General features: G+C 34.5%; 1 protein-coding gene across 2 annotated transcripts in view; it reads right to left on the minus strand.

Annotated features, from left to right (window-relative positions):
• Window positions 1-557: 557 nt before the first annotated feature.
• The window catches only part of LOC118184497 (uncharacterized), a 64,334-nt gene continuing 46,160 nt past the window's right edge, over window positions 558-18,731 (minus strand). For both annotated transcript variants that reach the window (XM_035354172.2, XM_035354173.2), the window contains exons 5-6: window positions 8,229-8,411; window positions 558-7,389 (exon numbers count right to left, since the gene is read on the minus strand). In XM_035354172.2, coding sequence (XP_035210063.1) covers window positions 7,230-7,389; window positions 8,229-8,411 — 343 coding nt within the window. In that variant the 3' untranslated portion in view covers window positions 558-7,229. The remainder of the gene's footprint in view (window positions 7,390-8,228; window positions 8,412-18,731) is intronic.

Raw genomic sequence — 18,731 nt, forward strand, 5'->3', positions numbered from 1 at the left:
TACTGTAAATACTTCAAGCTTGAATGGCCTTCGTAAGTTTGTTTACTCTTGAAAAATCGTAATTTAGCATCAAACAAATCATGTAAAAATTTTAACTTAACCTTGATGGATAATTTTCACACATATGCGCATCTTGACATTAAATTACCCTGTGATCTTCTTCATTTGAGTATCTGTATAAAATAAAATGTCCACTATATTGTGAAAAATGGCACCAAACATCTGAGTATGAAAAGATGTGCTTAAAATTTAAACCAAACAATAAATGTTTTCTGAGACAATTTTTATGACGTGTAGTTAAAAAACTTTTAACAGCTGACGGAAACATGTTATTAATCATAAAAATAAGAAACTTAACATTAATAATCAGTTAAGTGATTTTTGTTTTCAGAGAAAATGCAGCTGTAGAAATTTTTAACTAAAGGAAACTATTTTCAAGGTCCACTACCCCCCCTAAAAATTTTTCATTTTCACAAATATATGTTTATATATTTATTAAATACGAGCGATATTTCTTAAATAAGGTCAGTTTTGCAATAAAAATGAATCAAGTAAAATAGTTTTCAAAAGCACTTTTATTTTTTGAATTTGCATACAGTTCTCTATTTTTCTACTTAATATCATCGTGCGTTTAAATCGCTACCATAACGAACACTCAGTTTTTAGCACAACCTCCTCATTGAACTCTTGTCACCTGTGATGATACTCTACGGCGTTATTTACGGTTGTTTTCACTTTTCCATGAATGTCTTGACCTTCCTCAAACAATCTTACCCATTTCACAATTTACTACCACTCATTGCAGTATCACTTTGCACTTCACATATCTGGCGATGAATATTCGCTGCTTTCATATTTCTTGCTGTTAAGAACCCAATATGTGATTATAATTCACTATCGGTAAGGTGCATGATTTTCTTTGAACACTTCACCCTCACAACTACGAAGAATACAGACCTACTACATAAATTAAGTGGCGCTGGATTCAAGACAAAGAATGTCGCGAGCATGCGCTCAGGATCGTTCTATGGTATGATCAAAATTTCAAAAGCCGAAACAAGTCTTACTTAAAAGTTTGCCTTCATATTAAGCGTTTTAATTTAATTTTTTACGTATACTGAAAGCTATTCAGATCATTTTGTTTCTGAGGGTCACAGCAGCAACAAAAATCTTGCACCTATATAGAAACTATATAGAAAATGGTGATACAACCTACAGCAGGAATGGACGCGTTTTCCGTTCTGATCTGCTAATGGTTAGTAGTGCTATGTATGTGTTACAGTGAAACACCGAAATCTGGATAATGTCGACTTTCACTGGTGAATGTCAACATTCACATAGTCTCTTGGTGTATGTCCGAAATATTTTCCAAATACTCTTATTTCTGACTTACACCGGTCAATGTCGACATTCACCATGTACTAATGGTGAATGTTGAACATATAACAATATTATATTTTCCTCTCCGTAATTCAGTCGCGAATAAACGCACTTGAGACTTGAAATAAGAACTTAAGAAAATGAGAACCTAAAACACACAATACATTCAAAATGAGAAAGGAAAATAATAGAAGTTAAAAACTTACTTAATTATACAGTACGTTCTAAATGAGAAAATAAAATAAAAGTAATAAAAAACTTACTAAATTATGTGATTCAAATCTTATTTATTGCAACAACTTAAACTATTATGGCACTTTATGACCTCTCTTTTCGACTTTCACCAGAGCATATCTGTGATTGTCGAAATACACCGGTGAGGGTCCGAATATACAAGAATGTAGTGAAATATTCGGTCTTTCACCGGATATTCTCTGGTGAAAGTCGACATTCTCCAATTTCGGTTTTTCACGGTAACATATGTATATATATATATTATTTTGGAAACATCTGCAAAATCATTACATTGTCTTTAACCTTAAGCTTATTCCATTTATCAGGTTCAGCAAATTAACTGAATATTGTACACGATCTCTCAATTAATGAACAAAAATCAGTACATGTAGGTTAAGTGTCTTTTGCATGATTTGTATTCATAAAACTACAGGAACTTAAATCTGTTATGCATATTATAAATCATATATTTATAAATCAGATAATTTTGTTATGCATTTCGAAGCAGCGATAAACCTTTGCAGATTTATATAGTCTAAGAATTAGAGGTACCACCTTGCAGCAGGAATTAGCTCTTTCTTCCAATCCTGCATTTTACTGCTTACTAGGTTATATTAACTTGGAAATATACCGGAGGCGATATCCTTGGTTAATTCAGAATCTTGATAAATACAATGGTACGTAAAAAAAAAGGGAAAAGAAATAACCCATCTTACATTTACCAAACAATTAACCTATATTTTCTGGCAGCTTAATATGGGAAACAGATTCCTTTGTTTACATTGATTATATTTTTCGATAACAATTTTTCTATTACCCCGCAATAAATAAGTTTAATTTTTTTAGACAGGTCCCGGGTTAATCCACAACCCAGTTAATTAGCCGCTGGATAATCGGCAGTTTATTGTACGTTTAAAATGCTTACTAGGCATGTGAAATATAACTGCATTTACTGTATTTCCTAGTTATTCAACTTAATCCATTATTCTTATCCGATCTCTGACTAAAAATCCTATGTTCTGTAAAAGAAAGTTAGGTTATAAGATAAATGCATCAAGAAAATATTGAAATCTACAGTAAATATTTTCACATCATATTCTTTAAATATATATATATATATATATACTCCTTACAAGCGCAAATCATTCGTTTCAAATGGGTCATTCGTTCAAGTCATTCGTTTCATTCTCTTGCGTCAAATGGAAAAATAACGAACATGCAAAAATGTGATGTTATAGTTCACATTTAATGTTACACTTGTTTCAGGCTTATGCATTTCACACTTATTTTTCATATATATGAAGACAAACTTTCAATTCACCGTAAAAAATATTTAAAATATTCTAGGACAATATTTGTAAAAGTCCAAGACAATATTTATTAAAAGGAAACCTTTTATATGATACAGTTATTTCGCAAATGTTTTCATGTATTCACCAGTGTTACTGTAAATAAAAGTGGATCGCTACAGATTTGGTGCTGTGATGAGTACATATTATAATCTACACTGTCATCTGGGTTTAAGTTACACAATAAGGAGTTTCTTTACACAGAAGCTCTGTTTTCTTCACAAAGAGTTATACTACCGTCAAAAAATGTTTCTAACCAATTAATATTATTAGTTAATCAAAGAGCCACCAGATGACTTGATGATGAAAACATGATTTAGATGTAAAGAGAAGGCGTTCTGGGGTTTTCCCTCTTTTTTGTTTTCGATGTATACTTAATTCGTTTCTATTTCGAATCTTAATTGACAGGAATTTTACTTTAATAGAGTTTTTATTATGTTTCAAAGTAGTTACCTCAATGACTTTTGCGATTTAAGGTGCTTTTATTTTGCAGATAATAAAAAATAAATACATAAACAATTTTACTGGATCTTTCCTTAAATATACACTCTTTGGTAAGAGGGGTTACTTCTCTCAAATTATTTAATCTAGCTACTGAACTTCGATAATGTAAGATTTGCAAACATTTTATGGTATAATTTCTAAATGTTATACTGATAAGGAAGCTAACATTGTGTAATGCAGTAAAGTGCCACTAAATTTGTAGTAGACAACGTAGTGCGAATATCTTGGCGCTGCGGATTCATCTCTGCACATGTGAGAACGCTCCCATAAGATATATATATAGCAGATTTTCAGCCCTCTCAAAGCAATATCTGAAATATTATCCCTAGAACTACCTCCCAAAGTCATCAATGCATCAGGGCAAAGGCGTCCACTCTTCGTTCATCTCCTATTCTTTAGAATATTCATCTCATCGAACATCAAAGTCATGGCAGTTTAGGGAAATCCTTATTCAGTGAGTGACGGCCCAATCTGACCATAGGCTTGCACACCTATTATATATCCATATCTATCCATTCTCTCTAAGCAACTGTTAAGAATGACACGATGCTAAAAACTCGCGGATTAGATGCCTTTGATAGAGAACAAATAATACGGTTTCAACTTATGTGTCAATCAGTTTCAGAGCTAGCTCGAAAATTGGTATCTTCTCGTTTCCGGTATCAAGAATATATAAGAAAACTCAGATAGAGGAAAAAGGGTCATTTAGCAAACTTCAAGAAGTAAGAGGCCTTGGATGATAGCGATCTTTGAAGACTCAACCATACCATATGTAGCTAGAGACACTAAACGTTATCTCATTTAATCACTCAACTGAATGAGGGTAGTCTGGAATCGGAAAATCAAAACCGCTCCTTCACGTATGGGCTTCAGAAGCCGAAGACTTAGAACGCTCCGCGCTAACATCTTGAATGGGACACAGAACACGGTTACTGGACCATCGACGATTATAGGTGAGTATTACGGAGTGACATGTCTCGATATAGCACACATGGCAAGCTAAAAATACGGTGCCAGCGCCATGAAGCTATGCAGCCGTATCCATGAAGCCACGCCTGACAAAATGTAGAAAGTCAAGGCGGCTCAGGGATAGAGTTTGGTTTTTCTGTTGGCAATGTTTAAGTCCTTTGGTACCGTTACAGCAAGGCCATAACCTCAGAAAGACTTCCGTAGTCTTCTTGAATTTATGCCTCGTCGAGTGCAGCCATAACCAAGGTCAGAAGATCAACAATTCAATTCTAATCAGGTACCTTAAATTCAGTGAAACTTTCTCGTATTTACTATTTTATAGATATTTAGAATAGAAAATAATAAAATTGTGATGTTAAGACTTTTGTAGTTAAATCAAGTCTAATACTAAGTTCCATTTTATGGTTTATCGAGAGGACACTATGGTCGAGAGGAAAAGTGTCCCAGCTAAAGATTTAAGAATTGCGAGATCGACTGTACTATCTCAATTCTACATGCAAGTTCAGGAATCGCACAAGTAAGTAAACAGGATAAAGCTAAGAAAAAGGTTTTAGTACATTCTGTCTTCATTAATGCAAAAGAATTTTCTTCCGCTGTTGTTACATTTGTGCTTCAGAAAATATTAAAAATTATATAATAAATTTGAAGCGTCTGAAATCCATTTTGCTAATGAAGTGCATTATGATTAGATACATTAAACTGTACATTGTGGTATCATTCGCAATGCACTTTTACATGCCAGTAAAATAAAATCATATTATATAAAATCGTGTTTCCCAGTTATGACTTTTAAGCTACATGTTTCTTTAGACCTTAGTACTCATCAGAAACTTCCTGATATTCCCAGCCAGTACAATACGTTAACAATGATGGTTTGAGAGAAAACATGAAATGTAACTTTTCACACCGAATGTAAAGTTTATATGAAAAATCAAATACATAATATCAAAAATATTTATATTATTTTCTTAAGTTTTCACCGTTTAGTTTCATGACTGTATACTATTTGTAGCTAGTCAAATAAAAAAAAGCGCATTTTGTCACTACATTTTAAGGGTTTGATAATGTGAAGCTTTTATGGTATTATAGTGAAATTATATCACTAATGTCTAAAATCTTGATATTTCACTAAGCATACGAAGCGAAATAGAGTAAAATCTAAAATAGTGAATTGGAGTACCAAAACCGAAATTACCTTCTTTCAGATAAAATGTTTTATTTCCGATATAATTGTAAGAAAAAATTATAGATTTACCTTTTCTGAATGCATATGGAATTTTAATGAAAATGAATATAAAATGAATGCATATTGAATTTTAATCAGAAGTATGAAGCTTTAAATCTATAAATAAAGCTACAAAAAATTTCGTGAAGTAAGCTGGCAACAATATATTTTATTCTTCAAATTTGCTACGACATTTACAGCAGTGATTGTGTGCACAAATAAATAAAAGTTTACAATATTTTGTTTTCGTAGAAGTTTTAAATTTTTCCATAGTCATTATCTTAAGCTGATCATGTAATTAAAAACTTTGCATTGTTTTATTAAACAAATAACAGTCTAATGTTACTTCGCCTTTTAAAAAACTTATATCCTGCAAGTTCTGCTCACAATCACCATAGCATATATTCTCTCTGTATAAATGCTAGAATGAAATTTCAAACAAGTAATAGCTTTAAAAATACCTCTTAGGAACTTAGAACTCGTTTGATAATAGAGAATGATTCGATTGATAGACCTCTGGAACTGGCCTCGATGAAAATGAATGTTTCGTTCATTTTGCCACACGAAAGCCCGTGGGATGTGTTTTAATTGAAAATATTTCTCAATGTACAACTGGCAGTTAGATAGGTAAGACACTTCACAATTCTTAATTCAGCACTTAAAACTAAGCAATGTCCTTGACACTACTTTTGATAGCTGTAAAATGAATAAAAATGAACATTGTTTATGAAGATTACGTATGTATACATTTAACACGGAAGCTTCAATGTTTAATATTAGGTGACCTAAATTCTATTCGGTTAAAATACATTAATCAAATCTTACTAACAATTTCCGCTTTATTTGTGCATTCAGGAATTATTGGTGCGAAGGAACACGCATTCTAATGAAGAATCTGGTATCAGATTTCAGTTCTAAAATACTGATATTAATTAATTCGAAAGGAGTTCAAAAAAATTCTATATTCTCTATAATAAAAGCATCTGGCTCTCAATATTACCGATATCTTTTATAAATAAAACACTAATCCAACTGTAGGCGTAGTCAACATTCAAAATATTACCCAATTATAAAAAAACTGTAAAAGTAACTAAATATCAAACACATTTTAATAAAGTCAAATACGTAATGAGAAATATGAATACTATTTGGATATGTTTCCTGGAATAGAAGAAATACTTTTGCAACGAAACCTGTTTTATTGTCCTATCAGTATAATGCACTCTGTTTGTAACCTATAACCAATAATAGTGCTGTAAAATTCCATGACTTAATGTTGAAAAATGGCACATAAGTTGTTTACGATATCTGCTCTCATTTATGAAAGGTCACCTCAACTTAACGCCTTCCTAGACAAACGGTTTGCCTTAAAATCCAAATACCAATTCTGAAAAGATCTTTTTTAATTTTCTGTCATCATTAACAAAATGGCAACCTAGAGTTTCCTACAAGTATCCCTTGCTCTTTACTGTACCTCAAATGACTGAACATATGACATAGATGTTTCCAATAAATAACAACTGCGACGCCATGGAAGACTAGAAACTTGCGTCGTATCATCAGTATATTCAAGGATCTTGGGGTTCATCGAAAGAGAGTGGCCGAATTTTCATCTCTGAGGACTTAAGTGAATAATCTCCTTGCCATCGTTCCCAGATTATTCCAAGGAAGTAACCATTTTCTGTAGGATTCGTATGATAAGGGCCATTCAAGTTAGCTTCAAAACACCTGAAAAATAATTTTTCAAGCATTAATTACGGAGGAATAAAATAAATTTCATCAAATACACTCAACAATAATTTCATCGGAGAAAAATCAAGCAATAATTACAGAGAGCCCCAGAAACAAATGCGACAATGTTACAAGACTTATTCAGAAAATTAAAAGGAATGAAACACGGTCGAATGGTTTCAGTAGACCACTTTGCTCAGAAGATAACGCGATTTCAAATCCTTCGAGTGAAGGGACGCCTGTAACTTATTCATGGAGTCTGTAGATCACCAGACTTGAAATCGGTGAAATTCATGATTTCATCTTACAAAGCATTGTACAGCAACTGTGTACCAAGAGTCTTTGAACACTAACGAGAAATTAATCGCAACATTTGACATGACTTTTGACAGCGTTCGAAGGATGCTCGATGCAAATCATCTTTGAATGTGCTAAACATTTCTATTAGAAATGCAATGTCGCTCCTATTCACATCAATGATTGACAATTTGAACACATACGCTAAGCCACATCATGAAGGACACTGATTACCAGCAACTACACCACGGGTTCCCTTCATTCGCCTAGCAAAAAGTGTCAGCATAGGACTCTGAAGTCACATGTCTCCTGAACAAATGAGTATGCCACAATCTTTGAAACAATATTTTGTTTCTCCTAACCTCCCCAAATCGCAATATATCCTTGTCGCACATTATATGTACTACCATGTAGAATATCTGAAGCAAACACTTAAACCTCTTCAATGTAAAGCAAAATATTTTTAAGAACTTTTTTTTACAAAACAGAACCAACAAAATAATATACCATGAAGATTTACTGCAATATAAGCTACCTACCTGTAGTACCACCAGCCACCTTTGAAGGTATCCGCGCAGTTACAACATGCAGCAACTTCATCGTTATCTCTGTCATACGTGGAAAATAATTTACCGTCATGAAGACTCAGCGAATCAGTAGCATTACCTTGGTATTCACCAACTGAAAGTCGATACTGCTTGCTCTCGTCTTCCACTCGAAATCTGAAATTTGATGTTTACTTTAACCTAAATGCTTTATTCTTGATAAACAATGTAACATATATTGATATAAATAATTCTGTTTGGTAAAGAGTTTGTTCCGCATTGCTGACGGTCTAAACTCAAACATCTCGTGCTAGGGGTAGTAGATAATACAAGATTTTACAATTTTTGAAAATAGAAACAAAAAATCAACTTAGTATATACCACTATACCATTTATAAAGAGAGTATTAATGGAATAATTTAATACATTAGAAAGAACATATGAGCAGATTTACTAGCATTATTGAATTCTATAGTTTAAAGAGAATTATATTTGATACTTTTGATGCTACTCCCTCTTTTACCACTAGTACATGGCTAGCTATTTATCCTTTTTCAGTTGCTGCTATAAATCTTGCTGAAGGAACAAGATGAAATGCAATGCGATGGAAAGAAATATGCATGTAAACATGGTATTAACTGAGATACGATATATAAACCAACTTTTATCAGTTTCAAAAACTAAGTGATAACAGCTTCCAGGATTTAAAGAAATGAGCAACTACATTTGTGAAATGCTGGAGGTTGTAGGCAAACTATCTACTTTTTGTCGCAGTAGAACACGTTTTTGTGTTTTATAATTAGTTTTATTCATCTGAAAACTGTGGTATTATTAAATTTCTAGATCTTGTTGTTTAGCTACTCATTATTCCTTAAGAACGCCATAACTTGCGTAACACTTAATTCGCTGGGAATGACCTTCATATCAAGTATACATAATTGAGAAGTGAGAATTTTAATTAAGAGCCGAAATATTTAGGAAATTACAGATGAAAGCTTTGCTCGCTTCTCATCTGACGGGTAATAACCTTTCATATCATGTAATCATTCTGAAAGATTTGCCCACTATCGGCAGGATACCTGGAAATTTAGTTTAGATTAGTACACTGGAGGACAGCCACCAAGTCTAGAAACGCCAGAGTTTGGCCAGAACACTCATATGAGTTACAATCTTTCCATGTCCACTTAAGTCACTAGATCTCAACGTTATCCAGTCATATAGGAGATCTGGGATGCCATGCAACGCTCTCTGGAACACAAAATTCTGCTTTTCGGAATACATAAATTTGTGCTCTTCTTCGCAGAAAATAGGACATCCATGTGCAGAATACCGCTCTGCGGAGAAACTGGTTAAATAGTAGACTGGTGTACCAGTCAAGATTAATCCCCGTTTTATAATTCTTATATTATATCCAAAGGCTTCAATCCAATAATAACTATAAATTTTCAAATCAAAACCTTAATTAATTAAGAGAACTAAATCGAAACTATAACTTTGTTATTCATCTTCTAAGTTGTAATCTTCCACTCTTTCCTTACTTGCCTCTATGTTGTTAGCGTCATGTCTTCCATTTCTGTTCGTTATTAACATTTCTACAGAGTTATTTACACTCCTCTGACTATGTGGAAATCTATGAATTTCTTCCTTCCTTTTATTATTATGCAACTAAATATACTTCAGTAAATATGATCTGTGGAAGCTTCAACATGCAACATTTACATCATCAAGAATTATCATGGCATGCACAGGGTGATTCAAAAATGTCTGGTGCAAAAGTAGAGGGGTTCGAATTAGGCAGACTTTCTAATGAAATGTGTATGCCCAAAAGGGCGCCTAGAGGCGGTAGGAGACAGTTGGAGAGTAAAAAAAAGCGTTTTACAGAGGTAAACTTTCATTTCCCGTCCGAATATTGAGTCCGAATTGAATGCATCGCTATACGAACACGGAGCTCGCCGACATGCATTTTATCTATGGGGCTGCTGCAAAAACATGGCGAATACTCAATGGAAGTTACAGCAAGCAGTTCCCGAGTATCTCCATCGAGCAGCTATGTTGTTTCCGTCCGCAGATCCATATATAAAATTCATATAGATGAGTTCATTGATGCATTCTGCTCTACATTTGGGTGTGGAATGATAATTTAGGCAGGCAGAATGCTTTTCCTATCATGAAAGAGCCCCTGTGTTGCTTCAATGCCCTATTTCGGCACAAACCTTCTATTACGAAATCGTTCTCTCTACCTGGTTTTACATTTTTTAAATTATTGTTTGAATTACCCAGTGTATATATAAATACGTACATACAAATATACATACTTATGTAAGATAAAAAGTACATAAAAATATAATCTAACTGCACTTTGCAACATTCCCTTAGCACTCCAATTTAATTTGAATATTTCCACTTTCTGTCCAAAAACTACTAACTGTTGTAGAGACATTAGGATTTTTGAAAGCAGGCAAGATAAAAAATTAGCAACGTCTTCGCCGGGAATCGAACCACGGACCTCTTGAATACAGGCCCAGCGTGCAGAACCATCTACACCATGAAGTCACGCTAGGATGGCGGGAGAAATACCTTATACTGCTTGTAATAAATCTCGTTAAACTGCGTTATTTTCAAATTAGTCAATTTTGTAAGACCTTACATAACCCTGCTAATGCAGGTACTTGCATAAAAGCTTTAATCAATCACGATGATTCGAAAATTGAAACTAACACTGAAAACTATACGCTTTTGATTAGCCCCTATGCTAAGAGGAACAGTTGGTGGTGTTTCGTCTGCAAAACGTCGCTCTACAGAGAGTGTATGATAAACCCATAAAGACCAAAGCCAAGGATACAAAAATATGCTCTTTCTTGTGCGCGTAGTTACAAGTTTTCCCTGGCTATATGATTTATGTATCTAAATGATAATTTGTATAATTAACATATGTTTTCAATCAGCTTTGAGTAGTTGCTCTGCTTAAGGCGAATTGTCCATCTTCATCTGACTTCCGTTAATAGCGTTGTGCGTGTTATTTATGAGTTCGAAAAATCAGTAATTATTTGGAAAAGTAATTACATGGATACCTGACGTCGTTCCGAAAACGCATTTGGCTTACTAAAATAAAAGAATTTCTACTATTTATAATGTGATGTCACAAGATGATATGAATATTTATTCAAAGTGATACGGTATAACTGTATGGTTAATTTGTTATAACTTTTTCGAGCGCAGCTCATGTCCGCCATTACTGTTGCTTTCTGTTACAACAATTATATAGACGCCATTGATCATTGGCAAGACTATCATGACATTTTCTCCTAAAATCATTTGAATTAATTACTTAAATGTAATTATACTTAATTCTAATACACTGGCATTATTTACTATCAACTGAGTAATATTTTTAAACATCGATATTTATTTTTGTATTATTACTGCTATTGCATGGCATCACTACTGCACTAGCCTTTCCACTGAGTATTAATTATTTTATTAATCATTTCCGACGCAACCACTACATTAACATCAAATTAAGGTTTCAAGATCTAAATGCATTTTAAAATTTCCAATCAGTATCATACTATTATAATTATTAATTAGAGTACTACTGCCTGTATAATTACTGTACACGACATCGCAAGCGTTTTATAATGCCACTATGCCTTGAGTTAACTATGTATTTAACTGATTTCTTTTTTACAATTTTAATTATTCCTAGTTTAGAGCATTAAGTTCTGAAGGCATCTATTGAGCATTATTAAATTACATTTCATTCATGTTTCATCCTGCTGTTATTACCATTCTCAATGTTGCTAATGAGCTATGTTTTGAAATTTTTGACCACAGCCTGCATATATTAGCTTCAGCTTCCCCTTACCGTACGACATTTTTGGCCGCATCCCCGCTAAAGACTTACACCTATTACTTGACAGCCTTGTAATCTCATTAATGGCCCCTTGATACTCGCACATCCATTTCTTTCCCAAACTGCCCTTTCCAGTCTCGTTTATTAGATTATTTTACGAATTTAAGTTACTCGTCTTCTTGATGGTCGGAACTAATAAATATTCCAATTAGAATCATTTCTCCTATTAATTATTGCTAGGACTTGGAAATTTAACTGTAAACAAAACCGTAATTCCTTTCCTAACTTTCCAATCTTAAATCTAGAAACAAATTTGATTGTAAATTAATTTAATAGTCTTTTAAATAGGTGGAACATTTAATTATTCCAATTATATTCATTTTTCCAACTAATTGCAAAAATTGGAGTAAGAAAAATTCCAATGTAAATTGGACATTAACTACTTCCCAAATTGCCTTAATTTAAACCCAATACAGTCTTTTGATTTAAAATTAAATTACTAGTTTTTTAAATAGTCGGACCATATACTTAATCCAATTAGCATTTAATCTAGAAAAATCTTAATCATAAAAAAATCATAATTTTTTTTCCAAACATCATTCTTTAAAACTAATTGGGTTTTCAGCTTCTCGATGAATCAGCGTTCCTTATAATTCGTTTAACCAGCCACTTATCTCAATCGATTCCTGTTTATATAATTTGCTTGATTTTTATAACTCCCTACAGCAAATTAAAAGTAGAACCCTCGTGATCTGTAAAGAGATATCACTGCCAAATTAGTCTTAAATCAGAGAATACAATCTTACAAGAAAGCCCCATCCCACCCCATTTATCAGCCTTTCTCAGTTTTCCTCGGATCTAAGCGCAGTGCTTTCTTTCAGATAACTTATTGGTTATCTTTTCGTTTATTGTTTCTAAGTTTAATCTACTTAACGCTTTATTCTCACATTTTTGTTCGAATAATTATACAAATGTGCTAGCCGTTCTTTTAAAGTGAAACAGAATTCAGTGTTCTGACCACAGAATACAGCTTAAAATCATCAGTGGCTGTAGTGAATCGAAATAAGTTACAACATACAGTGAGCACGATCCTTGTTCGTATGTATTAACCGAAAATAACTACGTGGACTGTAGTCTATTCCAGTGGTGCGCAAACATTTTTCGACTGCGACCCCTTTTGTAGAGAGAAAATTTTTGGCGACCCCTAGAGATAAATGTTCACAAATACGATGTATATTTCGCGCATTTCTTTCGTTTCATCAAATAAAAGCATCATAATATCTGACTCATATTAATTTTATTAATAATTTTAAGAAAATACTTTTTTATAACACAAAAATCAGTAAATTGCCCTTTAATGAGATGTATGTGGCTGCAAGTTTCTAATTATCTCATCGATGTTTGGATGTATGTTGCTAATTGCAATTCGCATATCATCTTCAGGGTTTTAACGCGAGCGGCATTCAGTTTTTATTGAAACTAGTTTGCTAAATCCAGTTTCACATAAATACGTTGATGCAAATTGTATTAACACTCTGATGGCATTCTTGCATAAAACGGGATATTGTTTTTCCACGGATAGCCAAATTTTTGGCAAGACTGAGTCTTAAATTGATTTCGAAGAGTATAATCACTAATTAGATCTATCAATTGCTCTTTCTCACTAATTTGAAGAGTTGAACTGCATATGTCAAAGGAAAATGGATCTCGAATCCAACCAAGATTGTTTTCAGGAAAATCCTCGAATCTTCTCGAAAAATTTTCCTTTAATTTTTCAATGTGATTGGAAATGATGTTTTTAAATGTAAATATATCTATCTATATTATTTTCCTTGGTAAAATCGTTAAAGCAAGGGAGCATGTAGGTGTTGTTTTTATTCAGTTCAGTTTGCCAGAGACTAAGCTTATTCTTAAAAGCTTGAATTTTACTGGCTGAAGTTATGACAGTTTAATTCTCACCCTGCAAGCTCAAATTCAAGTCGTTAAGTTTTTCGAAAATATCAACTAAATAGCTCAGCTTCCCTAGCCAAACTTCATTGATATAATAACTTTCCAATCTACGTTTATTTTCGATTAAAAACATGTACACTTCATTTCTCAAATCCGTCATAGTATTTTCCCACGTGAAAGCCATCTGGCTTCGGTGTGTAACAGTAATCTCTCATACGTTGAGCCCATCTCATTGCAAAGTATTGAAAAGAGACGGCTGTTGTGGCTGTTGCATTTAATGTAGTTAATTGAACTAACAGCGTCTTGTAATATGTTGTGCAACTCTTCATCCATATCTTTTGCAACAAGAGCTTGCCGATGAATCATACAGTGATTAAACACCATATGAGGTGCCACCTTCTGAATTAAGCCTCTGAGCCCTTTATTCGAACCTGTTAATGCTGCAGCACCATCAGTACAAACCGCAACACAGTTTGCCCAGGAAAGGGACTTTGTTTCAAAGTATTCATTTATTACTTCGAATATTTTTTCTCCAGTTGTTTTTCCTTCCAAGCTTTTGCAACATAAAAACGTTTCTGTTATATCTTCATTAAAAATAAACCTAACGTAAATAATTAGTTGTGACATTTTAGTAATATCGGTAGTCTCTTCCAGTTGTAAAGCAAATACAGATGAATTTTGTATGCGTTTTATGACTTCTGACTCTATATTTCGTGACATTTCGGAAATCCGCCGAGACACGGTATCTCTTGATAATGCTATTGCTTTTAGTTCATTTCCATATTTATCGCCATGCATAATTGATGTCATCTTAGTTGCTGCAGGAAGGATAAGGGATTCTCCAATGGTATGGGATTTTATTGTTTTTCCTATTAGATAAGAAACTTCTAAAGAAGCTCGTAATGCTTTCTGAGGTATTGTTGTAAATTTCTTTAAATGTGCACTTTGAATTTTCAGATTTTCAGCTCGTCTTTGAAAAAAATCGGCATGTTTATTTTGAAGTTCTTTATGTTTAGTTTCAGGTGCCTTTTTAATTTAGCTGGTTTCATGCTCTCATTTGCTAAGTTTTCGTTGCAAATGACACATATCGGGCGTTCTTCATCATCAACAGCACAAAATGTAAAACCATACTTAATAAACTCCTCATTGTATTTTCTTACTTTTTTTAGATCGGGCATTTAGTTCAGTATTTTGCGAATCCTCATCAGTATTTGTTCCTTTGTTAACTGAAGATGTACCTGGTGTACGTAATACCCATTTATCCATTATGAAGATAGGGGTTAAATTATTTAAACTAAAACAAATGATATATAAAATTTTATAATTTTTTTTTTGAGAAAGTCAATAAAATTAACAGATATCTTTCTCTAATGATAGTACATACCTGATAACAAAGAGTAGCAAAACTTGATAAAAATATAAAAAATCATAATTACACAACGTCACATGATAAAACTCGAGGATAAACTAAAACAATTGCAGGCCAACTGCTACATGCTACAACTTCATGCGAACACTTCACGTCTTCACTCTGACTATCAGATACACCGCGAACCTCGCCATCTGATTGGCTGGTCACGGAAGCGAATTTTTCCCCTTTCCCTGCGGTTTACGTCTAGTCAAACAGGCGCTTTTCAGTAACTGGCGAATTACCGCGAAGAGGGCGCTATCTACCGGAGTGAAAAACTTGCGTCTTCACACTTAACATACATTACGCATTACGGTCAAAGAAAGAGTGGACAGCATGAAATTGCAACTAAACAGTGAGTGATGGCGCTTCACTCTTTATATGTGCACTGTATGGTATGCAGCATGCAGGCGTAATGCATTTCATAAAAATTTGGCGACCCCCAAAAAACTTCTGGGGATCCCCAAAGGGGTCGCGACCCCTAGTTTGCGCACCACTGGTCTATTCGATAATAATAACAACGACTCAACGCAGTGCAATGGAAGCTGCCCACTGAAACAAAGAACTATATCCGCCGAAAAGACAGCAGTGACCAGACGAAACAATCTTATTTAATAACACCAAAGGTATTTAGCATCATTGCCAACAACTGCCCGCTCTATGTATCCAAATCCCCCAACTACTACATAACCTCCAGAATGGCATCAGCATACCAAGAAAATTCTCACGAGTCAATAACGAACGACAGTCTCTTCCAGCCGCCTAAACAATTAATCTAATAAAACATAATTCCAACAAAGTACAAAATCAACGCCATCGAAGATCCTGTTCCGAACTTTCAAGACTCAACCAGAAGACATTCAAAACTACACTGAAAATTTATCAGACTAATTAACAATAGAACTATAATGCAAGAAGGGAAAGCCACTATATCATCTGCGAGGCATTAAGAAACAATCTAAGAGATGTAATATATTCGATATTACTGTTTGCGCTTCAGCACTCATCATAGGGAACATCAGCTTCTCAGCAGCATCCTGAGAGTCAGGGAATTCCAAGAGGCACTTCATCCCAACAAAAATAAGGTTCTAGACAACGTAATACGTAAAGCCATCGTTGCAATTATTCCGCGGTAGCACACCATAAGGGAAGGGAGGTGATTTACTGGCACAAGAATAATCAGTGCCTACAAGTAAACCTAATCTCTCACGCAGAGGCTCTAAAAAAGAAAAGAGACAGGGCGAACTCTCCTCATTTTCCCAAAGAAAATTCTCGAAAGACCACGGTCAGACATTTTGAAAAAGGTCTTTTCTACCCATAAGATTACAGATAACGTCAAAATAAATTTTCACTATACAGGAAGGAGGAATAGTAGTGACTTACAAGTCAGAAAGAAGCATTAAACCTTTGCGGCACAGTATGTCTGGTCTGGACACACCTAAAAATTTCCTTCTGTACGCACAGAAAAATTGAATGAAAAAGGATTTATAGGCTACTATAGGTTAAACTGAACCTTCTTTATTTATAGTAGATGGTTGCTCAACACAAACCAGTCCATATATTTTAGCCACGTTTAGTTTTTTAAGACCCTCATTTTTCAAAGAAATCTTCCAGATTTGTTTAGGGTATAAAAGGAATTGTTTGAAAAGAAATTTCTATGTTATTTTTTTGGCTATATTCTAATCTCCTTATTCTATATTAATTTTAAATTTTTACTTTGAAATCTTGCCTAAAATCAAACGGCGTTGCCTGAAATCAAACGGCGAAACTTAGGTGTACCCAGACCGGGCTCACCGATAATCTAGGACAACTGAGAGATTGTGTTCTTTGTTTCTCCGCATCTCATCGGTCAGTTCATCGACAACAATGCTCGTTTCAGCACTCTTTTCGAACCTCTATTCAATCAGTGTGCCACTTTGGGCGCACCCACAGAATTAAAATGATAAGTGCTATCTTCACATAATTTTACTGGGTCAACTGGGTAATAAGGTAGCTACTTGGATAAATAATATCCTCACTGCCTATAGTTAAACAATGGGTTTTCACCACCATATTTCCTATTTTTTTTTTTTTTTTTTTTTTTTTTTTTTTAATGCGTCAGATATTTCCCTCTTTGCCTGCTTCCTTCTAGCTAACACATTACGTATCAGAAAGAAAGAAAGAAATTACCAAAACCTGATGATAATGCGTCTTCAAAACTATTAAAATTCTCCTTCTAATTCTTCTAATTCAAACATTTAATGACAGTAAATACACTAAAAAACAGCAACAAAGGCTACAGGAAAAAGTACAAATGTAAAAAGGGGGATTAAAATATTAAATTTACATATATGAGGTAGAGGTTGCATCAAACAAAGTGAATAGGCAACAAAAATTAACATAAAGCGCAATCCCACAGTGACACTACAATACCTTAAAAAAGGGGGGCATGTCGCATCTATACGTCAGTTAGCAAGCGACGATAGTCCCATGTAATTCGAGATATCCAAATCGAAAAGACTTCTTTTTCAAGATGAAATGCGTTGAAGGGATGTGAGGATGTTGCAAGCTGGTGCAAGACAACCGCTGTTGCGAGAGAGCTGAATGTGCATTTTAGAGTCAACAATAGGCTGTGGAATCGTTATCAAAGGGATCAAAACCTCTGCAGAAGGCATGAGCCTGGACACCAGAGGATTATCACTACGCGACACGATCGCTTCCTGTTGCTATGGGCAAGACGCCGTAGATCACTAATAACACGACAGTTAGCGTCACATCTCTATGCTGCTGCAGGACGGCCAACTTCACGTCAAACTGTGTCGCGTCAACTGCATGAAGGTGAACGGTACACCCGACGACCTATGGTTTGTGTTCCTTTGTTTCCGCCGCATGCCAGAGCGCGGTTGAATTGGGCTCGTGAACATTGTAGTTAGACACCAGAGGGGTGGGGTCACATACGTTTTACGGACGAGTCTCAATTTAACATCTAGAAGGATTCCCGAAAGGCAATGTTATAGCGAGAGCCAAGGGACACGCTATTGAGCGCCAGACGTAGTCTAAAGAGACCATTACAGAGGACGAAGCTTACTCCTCCTTTATAATGGCCCTGTATGGCCTAGGATCTCAAACTGTGTATGGGCTGGGGTAGCAACCAACGGTCGCACTGAAATCTACGTGATTCCTGATAGTTCCTTCACAGTCGTCCGATATTGCGAAGAAATTCTGCACCCACATGAGCGTCCTTTTATCGTTGCAATGGATACCGACGCGATATTTTGGACTATAACACCCCCGCACTGAGCTCGAG

Source organism: Stegodyphus dumicola, chromosome X2 (assembly GCF_044657685.1).
Source record: "Stegodyphus dumicola isolate Sdum_Otavi_A_Nest chromosome X2, ASM4465768v1".
Classification (NCBI taxonomy): Eukaryota; Metazoa; Arthropoda; class Arachnida; order Araneae; family Eresidae; genus Stegodyphus; species Stegodyphus dumicola.